The sequence below is a fragment of the Haliotis cracherodii genome, unplaced genomic scaffold (genome assembly GCF_022045235.1).
Source record: "Haliotis cracherodii isolate W230 unplaced genomic scaffold, xgHalCrac1.p SCAF_2, whole genome shotgun sequence".
In the NCBI taxonomy this organism is placed as follows: Eukaryota; Metazoa; Mollusca; class Gastropoda; order Lepetellida; family Haliotidae; genus Haliotis; species Haliotis cracherodii.
The window spans coordinates 38,990,315-39,000,361 of NW_027266275.1; the positions used below are offsets into that span (position 1 = coordinate 38,990,315).

The 10,047-nt window shown below is 38.5% G+C and overlaps 1 protein-coding gene across 1 annotated transcript; it reads left to right on the top strand.

Moving 5' to 3' along the window:
* Positions 1–2,486: 2,486 nt before the first annotated feature.
* LOC139469101 (coiled-coil domain-containing protein 167-like) lies at positions 2,487–6,282 on the top strand. Its single transcript, XM_071251231.1, has 4 exons — positions 2,487–2,663; positions 2,921–3,015; positions 3,670–3,722; positions 5,252–6,282. The coding sequence occupies exons 1-4, from the start codon at positions 2,643–2,645 to the stop codon at positions 5,362–5,364; spliced, it is 282 nt and encodes a 93-aa protein (XP_071107332.1). The 5' UTR covers positions 2,487–2,642; the 3' UTR covers positions 5,365–6,282.
* Positions 6,283–10,047: the final 3,765 nt, after the last annotated feature.

Genomic DNA, 10,047 nt, shown 5'->3' on the forward strand with positions numbered 1-10,047 from the left:
TTTCTTGTCATGTGGTTTAGATCAAGAGGCACCTCATATTCCCCCCTAACCTTCAGTTCCCTCACCATGTTTTCAAGGGTCGTCGCGATGAGTCTTCCAACCAATACATCCTCATCCAAATCCATCTGGGTAATTTCTATCGAAGAAACATCTATTTCTCTTTAAATAACCTACTACAAACACCTTTTAAAGAACGCGGTAGGATAATTAGTATTTTTGTCCCGTTGTAAATGTAAAAAAAAAAATGATAATGGTATGGAAATCATAAATGGTATGTTCAAATGGTTGACACCAAGTCCTTTTTCTTTCTTATAAGTGTTTGACTTCTGGCATTTAAAATACATACGTTTGATTAAAATAAGCGAAAATGTTTCCAACTTCAACAGAAGTCGAACTATGAGTATGTCCATGGCCAAAGATTTTACCACGTTTGTAACACCGATCCCAAACAACTGTGTTACGGTGGCACATTCCTGATTAGCAGACATTTCTTGGATAAAAGGATAAAAGATTCATGATTCCAAACGTATTTGTTCTATTATCAAGATGTTTGCTGTAATAAAACGGGTCTTACTTCGCGAAGTGCGCCAAATCACTTGAGCACTTTGATTACAAACATGAAAAGATTTGCAAACATCTGCCGACGCCCAGTTGGTGGTACACATGCAGAAGTCGACCGATATCTGCACGTTGAAATCCATGTTGTTTACTTGACGGATGTTAGGATTTCATAACGCGATATTGCTATTTCAAAGCTATTTCCTCTCGCTGACAGGGCAGTAAAATGAGGGCATTGCCAGTGACCACAACTTTGTGGTCAAAATTGTGGTCAGGCTACGTTATGCATGCTAAGTAACAAATTAGGGTCTAGCTCACGGATTAATTCAAAATAGCATCGAACATTGGCTATACTCACATGTTTTACAAATTTTAAGAACGTAATAAGAACAGAGACAGAGGTTTTAAATTAGGAGCGTGATAATATAGAAGACGGTTGTTGTGAGTGATTTGGGGTTATCGCCGCTTTGAATAGTACAGTCAAATCCAGTTAATCCGACAAGGTTGGCTGCATATGATTAACGGATTAACGAGTATGTCGGATAAACGAAATTAAGTGGTATATCAACGTTCGTGATCGAAAATCGGACAACTACACGATAGATAACCATCCAAATAAATGAAATATTCCTATTGTTATGTTACATTGTTAGCGAATTTAGATTGTATAACGTCGTGCCATCTACATGTGGTAAGAAAGTTCGTGATAGTGATGCAAGTCTACGTTTAGGAAACCCTGCGGCATTGGTGTATGGTACTGACAATGCCACAATCATAATCAGAAAGAATCTGCGATTCGAATCCGCGGTCATATAGGATTCTGGCACGGCAACAAACCCTTTTCATGGAATTTCGGCTCCTTAAACGACTGGGACCCCTGTGTCCCCACTGACTGATTTTTAGAAAGAATTTGATGAAATTATTATTATCTTAGTTGATTTCCGTAATGTAACTGGAGAGCGCATTTTCAACGGGGTGTAGGCTAAAACGCCAGCTCGGCAAAACGTCATCGATTCCTCTAGCGAAAACGGCTACTGATCGTCGAGCGCAAACGGCACCCCATATTTAAAATATCAATAAGAACGATTTATGTAGCAGGAAAGATGCAGCAGCAGTCTTCATTGGTGATATTAATTTATTCTTTATTTCTATTTTATGTATGATTGCCGTTTATCATCCACAAATATCAATGTCATCTGTCGATGTCTCTTAGAATCGTTCTTCAAAATATTTGTTTAAAAAATAAGTCATGTTTTGTGATACGGTTCTGAAGTGTGTGGTGTTGATATTTGGGAAGAAATAGAAACTATACAAATGTTTGCTTGTAAGAGATTCTTTTCTGTAAAACAATCAACATCAAACCATGTCGTCAGAGATGAATGTGGAAGGTACCCTATGTAACTATATATAAACGTCTGATCAAATATTGGTAAAAGATAACCAATATCAATTATATATTTATCATCTAAAATATGTATGAGAACTGATGTATTGTGAATGTTCTCTCTGCCTTCCTTCCTGCCAATTTCCCTTTCCCGGACTATAGAAACAAGCCCAGTGCCACAAATTGACATGGAGTTGAATTGAGCAAAGGTAATTAAATATCAAAGCATGTGATGTTTTCACAAGTTTCATATGCTTTCACAATATTCGTTCATAAATACTCGTCGAGTACTCACCCTCAAACCATGCAGTGGTTTGATCGAGTCTGTACCTTTCTCAACATTTACAGCTGGTTCCTCTTGCACAGAGCGATCTTAGCGCTAACATGATCGTAACTCCTTTACTTCAACATAGGCTTACGATAGTCTTAGCGCTAAGATTGCTTCTAGTTTAACGTCAAGTAATTCAAGCGTCTGTACAATCCTCACGACGGAAGTTTACATCATGATAGGAAATTAGAGTTAACTCCTCTTGTCCACGTGTTCACCATCACAACATGCAACACAGGTTGTCTCACCGTCGCTGCATACACAGCTTAGCACCACACACAGCTTAGCACCACGGTGATAAAACACTTGTCGGTGGCAGATTAGCAAATATATTTCACAGGATTTTATTGGTCGCTGTCAACTACCGCCAAGATGCCAAGTATTGTCAATCAGGTGTTTATTTTGAGCCGTTTGGCTTTAAACAGCTAGCTCACATCTCTCTCTCTCTCTCTCTCTCTCTCTCTCTCTCTCTCTCTCTCTCTCTCTCTCACACACACACACACGCACACAATTTCATACGCTACAGTGAAATATATTACAAAGAAGATATATGTCCAGTATGATTTAAAAAATTCAGACTGCAAGTTTTTCAGCATGACCTTCTAACTTGTGTTCTCAAAATTATGACAAGTGCGATTCCAACATTTTAGATTGAGACAGTTCAAGGTGACATCAACAGATGTGAAAAGCGACTGGATAAACTTGAGAGGAAGCTTCGTTTACAGACACATTCAGATGAAGAAAGGTTTGTGATGACACTGTACTACATCAAACATAAAGTGTGCAGTTATGTTATATTCCAAATCAAAATAAGAAAAACATATCATGGACATGATGTTGGTAAAGCACAAGCAAGATAATTAGTTATTATTTGGAATACAAAATGCTCAATGGATAGTGGATACCTAGTTGAGAACCTTTATCACCCCTGACCAGGATTGTCTTCAATGCGTGTGTCACCAGGTGCTGATCCTCTGAGTATATTATCATGATTATAAGCATACTTCATAATAAAAACTGGGGCACAGGTGACCTAGACTACGGTGCCATAATTCACTGTGCAGAGTTGCGTCCCTTGGGCGCGCCAGAAGCCTCTGATTGAGTGTTTGAATCCTGTTTCACCCAGATTATTTGGCCAGGTTTGTCAGCACAAACCTGTCATCAAACTGGTAAACATTTGAGACCTGGTTTTCCTCCCACATTAAGCTGACAAGCCCTGTGACAATGGAATACTGTTCAAAGTGGCATATTAAACCCAACTGAGTCACTGATAATAAATTCATAACATTCTTAATATTAATATGTTTAATTTATAAGAGGTGATGTTGTTATATCCATTATTTGCTTATTGTGTGTGTCCACAATGTTCAGTTGACAATATATCCTTGAAACATTTCAGAAAAGCTCTAAAAGAAGAAGAGAAGGACTTGAGGAAACAGCTGGACCAAAACAGTTAGTATACAAAATTTACAATTCATAGTTTCATCAATATAGACATGAAACACTTCACACAGGGCAAATTAGTTTCTCCAAGCCATATGCCCACATGGATATAATACCACCATATGCCTACATGGATGTTACATCGCCATATGCCTGCATGGATATAATACCACCATATGCCTACATGGATGTTACATCGCCATATGCCTGCATGGATATAATACCACCATATGCCTACATGGATGTTACATCGCCATATGCCTGCATGGATAAAATACCACCAAATGCCTGCATGGATAAAATACCACCAAATGCCTACATGGATATAATACCACTATATGCATACATGGAGGTTATACCACCAAATGCCTGCATGGATATAATACCACCAAATGCCTACATGGATATAATACCACCAAATGCCTACATGGATATAATACCACTATATGCATACATGGAGGTTATACCACCAAATGCCTACATGGATAAAATACCACCAAATGCCTGCATGGATATAATACCACCATATGCCTACATGGAGGTTATACCACCATATGCCTGCATGGATAAAATACCACCAAATGCCTGCATGGATGTTACATCGCCATATGCCTTCATCGATTTAGTACACTGAAATACTTAATCTCAAATTGAACAGCTAGTAATATATTTGCCTCATAAAAACTGAGAATGAATATTAAATTTTATAATCATAAATGATACTATACATAAAGTGATTACAGTGTATGGTGATACAAATGAAGATAAACATGAAATTGATGTACATGTAGTATTATATGGACTACATATTGTTAAAATACATTTAGTCATGTTGCCCCATCTCTTCATACTTCAAAATCCTGTTAAGATCCGAGGTAGAATAGGTCTTCAGCAACCCATACTTACCGTAAATGGCAACTATGCTTCTCATAAGAGGCGACTAACAGGATCAGGTGGTCAAGCTCAATGACTTGGTTGATGCATATCATCGTATCCTAATTGCGTGGATCAATGCTCATGATGTCAATCACTGGATTGTCTAGCCATTTACAGACCGCCGACATTAAACAACAACTAACAAACAAATACTTCAAAATGAGGGGAAATGGTAGACAAGGATCAAGGTTACTTTTATAGATTTACACTGTACTAAAACAAAACAAAAACCAAATTCTCTTACCTACCGATTCAGTTTGAAAAAATCACGAGAAACAAGAATATTTTTTCAACAGGGCTCATGAAAAGAATTACATATATTTTAGCGGAATGTTATTTTTAATGCTTGGTTGTCAATTTCCTTGTGGTAGCAGTGAAATGTAGGCAACAACTTCACAAATATATGATTACACAATTGATAACCCTTAGAATAACTTTTTTATACTACTCAAAAGAAGTTAAAGAACACCCAATTCTTTTGTATTTCTATAGTTTTGACAGATTAACTATAGTTAATCTGGTGTTCTTCTTTTGAGTAGTATATTTACATGATTATGATAAGTAGAAGAAAGTTTGTTGTAATGTGTTTATTATATTTTCAGACAAGTCCTTGAAAAACCTGCGACAAGAGAACCGCAAGTCCATGGTTGTGTCTGTGGCCATCCTGGTGCTAGTGTTGGCTGGTTACTACTTCATATATAAACCGTATCAATGACATCCCTTTATACAGGTGTGAAGGGGAGAGCCACTTTGTGGTCATGGACATTTATGCTGCTTCACTCGACTCGACTGGCCAGATAGGAAAATGTACATACACATTTACCAGGACCAGTCATATACAAGTCACCTATACAAGTCACTGTGGTCCAACTTGACCGGCCATTCTACTTGTTGACAGCTGTGACCTCATGTTGTGAACACTATCTCTGATGTCATCAGTTGTTCTGAGATTTGGGCATCTTCCCGAGGCAAGAGAGTTAACTGACTTTAAAAGTCCAGTTTCCACCCTTGCCGAACTAGGCTGGATTTCCTTGGCTCGATCGTAGCGCCACCAGTGGCTCTTACCAGTTATGTCCCTTCTTAGCCTCTCCTATGGACCAATCAGATTCACTCTATCGTATCACTTGCATTTGCTTCAAACAAAATGGCAGTGCCAAGTCAGGATGATATGTTCGTTAATCAAGATCTATATTGTGATAAAACGGGTCTTACATCGCGAAAATCATTAAAATCACTTGAGCACCTTGATTAAAAACATGAAAACATTTGGAAAATATCTGTTCACAACCAGTTGGAGGTGCACATCCTTTGCAAATCCTGCAATCGACTGAAATCTGCATGACAGTTTCCGAACAGGATCTTGATTTCGTTGCACGATTTTGATTGGACTTTGCACAGACTCGTTAGTCCAGCCAAATTGTAACTCCATAATACCAGCCTAGTTCGGCGAGGGTGGAAACTGGACTTTTATAGTCAGTTAACTCACTTGCCTCGGGAAGATGTGATTTGGGATACCACAGGTGTTAGCTACCAGAATTTGTTTTTGTCTGACATGTTTTCTTTTGTTATTCTGTGAAATGTTATACAATGAAAATTGAATTTGTGAATATTTATATGACATATATTTGACAAATTTGAATAAATGAATAAAATGACAATTGTGATTTTTATTTTCTTTCATGAGCAGTAATGGAAGTTGAGATCAGACAGTGGTTGGAAACCATCTTTTGTTACCTAGGAGGGCAAACATATTAGGGTTCATGAAAATCATTTGTGCCCTTGGGTCATATCAGTGAGTTAGTTGGGTTTGTAACACCGCTTTTAACAGTATTCCAGTTATATCGCGTGTTAGCTTAATGTGGGAGGAAAGCCCGAAGTGATGCAGGTCTCAGACATTTGACACTTCGGTGAAACGCACGAGCATGGGTATGGTGCTGATAAACCTAGAAACATAATCGGGGCGAACCGGGATTCGAACCCATAATCATAGGTTTTTGGCCTGCCCAAGGGACGCAACTCTGCACAGCGAATCACAGCGCCTTAGACGACTGGGCCACCTGTGCCCCTTAGGGTCATATCATGTCACGAGACACCAGTGTATTGTTTCAGTCATCTTGACGTCATTGTTGACGTCTTTCAAATGTTATTGTGAAATGCGGTCGGAATGACAACGTCACACTAGAGCCGATGTCATAGCTGAAGGTTGGTGACGTCGTTCGACGCATTGTGGTTCTGCTGCTGTTGTGACATGCTGTCCTTATAGGTAAACACTAAAATTTGTCTTTGTATGTAGACATCTTCTTCGATAATAAATAGAACATAATATTCCTGCTCATGTCATACTTTGTTTAGGACACCCCTAAATACAAGAATTTAGACACTCGTGTCATAACCATACTATGACATGAACATTCATATAATATCCTCTCTACATCCCTGCTTCAAGGCCCTAATGAATGTTAGGTCCATGGATGTATGTGTATAGTAGTTCTATCATTATAATCGGCAAGTTCAGGCAGTAGGATGTCTTCAATAGGGCCAACAATATAATTATATTGGACGGTCAGGTAGCCTTGTTGTTAAAGTATTCGCTCGTCGGGTTCGATTCCTGACATGGGTAGAATGTGTGAAGCCCATTTCTGGTGTCCCGTGCCGTGATATTGCTGGAATGTTGCTAAAAGCGGCCTAAAACCATATACTCACTCACCCTTATCATATATAATATATAATCTTGGACTTATGATTTAAACTAATAATAATTTACTTAGAGACTTGTGCAAGTCTACACGTGCTTGTGCTTTGCAGGATAAGGGAGTCCTTACTTTTTGTGTTTCTCATCTCCAAGGTTTTCGCAAAGGGAGTTGAGCGGGCGGAAAAAAAAGAGAGAAAAAAGGTCCCTTATTGCAGAATACCTAATCAAGTCTTTGATGATCTACACCACGTGTCTTGTCAACTATTGAGGGCAAGCTGAACCTGAAAACCCAAATTTAAACCCATTGTGGAAAAGGAAAGCATATGTAAATAAAACGACCATAAAGTCATATGGTAATTAAAAAACATTCTTACTATTGATCTATTTTAGTCATAATACACATGTTGGAATCAGTTCTAAACTCACTTCTGGTCGCCACCTTTTGGCTAAATCGGTCTAAGCTTGCGTCGCGTACCAACAGTGGAACCAGTTTAAAAGTTTTTGTCATGGTCAAAGGGAGACAATTCAATCAATTTTAATTCCATGCGGTAAAGTTTGTGGTCAAAGGGAAGTAATTCAGCTTCGAAATTAGACTGTGCTCTGTCTGGCTAAAATCGCTAAACATGAGGCGCGTACCAACAGTGGAACCAGTTTACTAAGTAATTTCAAACGGAGTTACGTCCCTTTTAACCAGCTCCCTTCAGGGTCTTACAGGTAAACTTCAGACACTGCGTTTAACTTTATCAAAGGGGAGTAACTGTGTTAAGAAAATGCTCTGTGTGCTATGCGCATGTCCGAACTAAGTCATGACGTCATTCGACCTTACAGCAAGGGAGATAACCAACTTTTTAAGCTCCTTTTCAGTGCGTGAATGGGTTGTCGCTGTGAGGAGTTTGAATTTCCTTTTAGAACTCGGAAAATTTCACACGATGTAGGGAGTTTAAGTTAACACACTGTATGGAGCTCATACAAGGGACCTTAACTCTTATGTGTCATAAGCATATCATGACACGATTATCTCCCTTAGACCATTAACTGCATTGATGACGCGGCACGTTCAACGACGTTTATATAAACGTCAGTGTTATCTTTCGAACTTGAGTCACTGTTCGTTATTTATGTCATCTATTTGGATCATGCGACGACATTTTATGTCACACATTTAGACAAACTGGAAATATCCTAATCGTGTAATCAGAGCTCCAGATATCGTTTTGAGCAATTGAGTTTTTACTCGAGGGTTTCTATTTTAATTGGGTTATTACATTTTTCATTGGGTAACTAATGTATTTTCACTCATCTATTCATCACTCTATTGGGTTTTTCCCAAAAATGAGTAGGCATTTTGAGATTTCGCAAAATAGTGAAATAATGTTTTAGGTGTGTATAACGGTGCTAAGTAAAGGCTTGACTCGGAATGTAAATTAGCTCGTAATTGTGTTTCGGAAATTAACTCCGTTGTACGCATGCTGAAAAAAACTTTATTAGGTATATACGCGTGCTGTTTTCAAACAATTACGTTTTCCATTTAATGCATGCGTTTCTCTAATCGAAATAAGGTAATTGAAAGTAATTGGGTTTTGAATAGTTTTGGGGGGTATTTTACGCAAATACGCAGCTTATCTGTAACTCTGGTCTGATGCCATGCTGCAAATATGATGAATCTTTCAGAATATCATTGTTGCACATTATTACGCCAGTTTATTACCCGATTTACCCCAAAACATTTTGACGTAAACGCATATTGGCATTAGATCAAAACTTTGACGCCACAATATGTTTTTATATAATGGCAGACAACATGACGTATATATTTTAGGATTTACCGATCTAAAGCCATGCAGTTTGAAGCAGTATTAATAGACGACACAGCCAAGAGTTATGTCCCTTGTGTCACACGACTGTCACGGTGATGATAAAAAATCCAGGGAATTGTCATCTGAGTTTTCCATCACCATCAACGACATAAAAAACATATTGACTTTAGCTGTAAATATAGTTTGCTTGAAAGCAAATGATTCACTTCAGCATGCTATAAGCACATGTCTGCACTGTACACTGAAGGGGTGTTTTAAAACTCGTGACAAATGACCACGGATCAGTGATTCAGTATCTTCCCTCGTTTACTACCGCAAAACGAAATTTGGTTTAAGTGGTTTCCACAAGGGTATGTGATAAGGGGCACAACTGAAGGAGGCGGCCCTTAAATCATTATCTTACACCCATTCAAAACAACCCAACGAAAAAGTGAGCCGCGTGATCCTTTTATAAGGTGAGGTGAGGTGAAATGGGGTTTAACGTCGTGTCCAAGATTATTGCACTTATATAGCGACGTCCTTTTATAAGCAGTTCTTGTGTGTCATCACATTGTTCTAAGTGTGTATTTGTCTTCGAGAAGGTAGAACGAAAAAAAACGTGTATTCGTGACAAATAACACACGAGGGTACGGGGCCCCCGAGAGTATTTTTGACGAATACACGCTTTTGATGTCTTTCTTTGACATAATAATTCAACGCTGACGAATATTTTACGAATACACGCTTTCTGGGTCTTTCTGTCTAAGGGAATAAGTGTTTGGAAGACTGCCACATGCAAGGAAGAATATGGAAACATTCAGTTAACTACCAATCTGCCTGATCTAGATTATCCGTGTATTCGAGGGAGGGGGTTAAGGGTGAGATCGAACCCAAAGGTTTGTCTGATCCA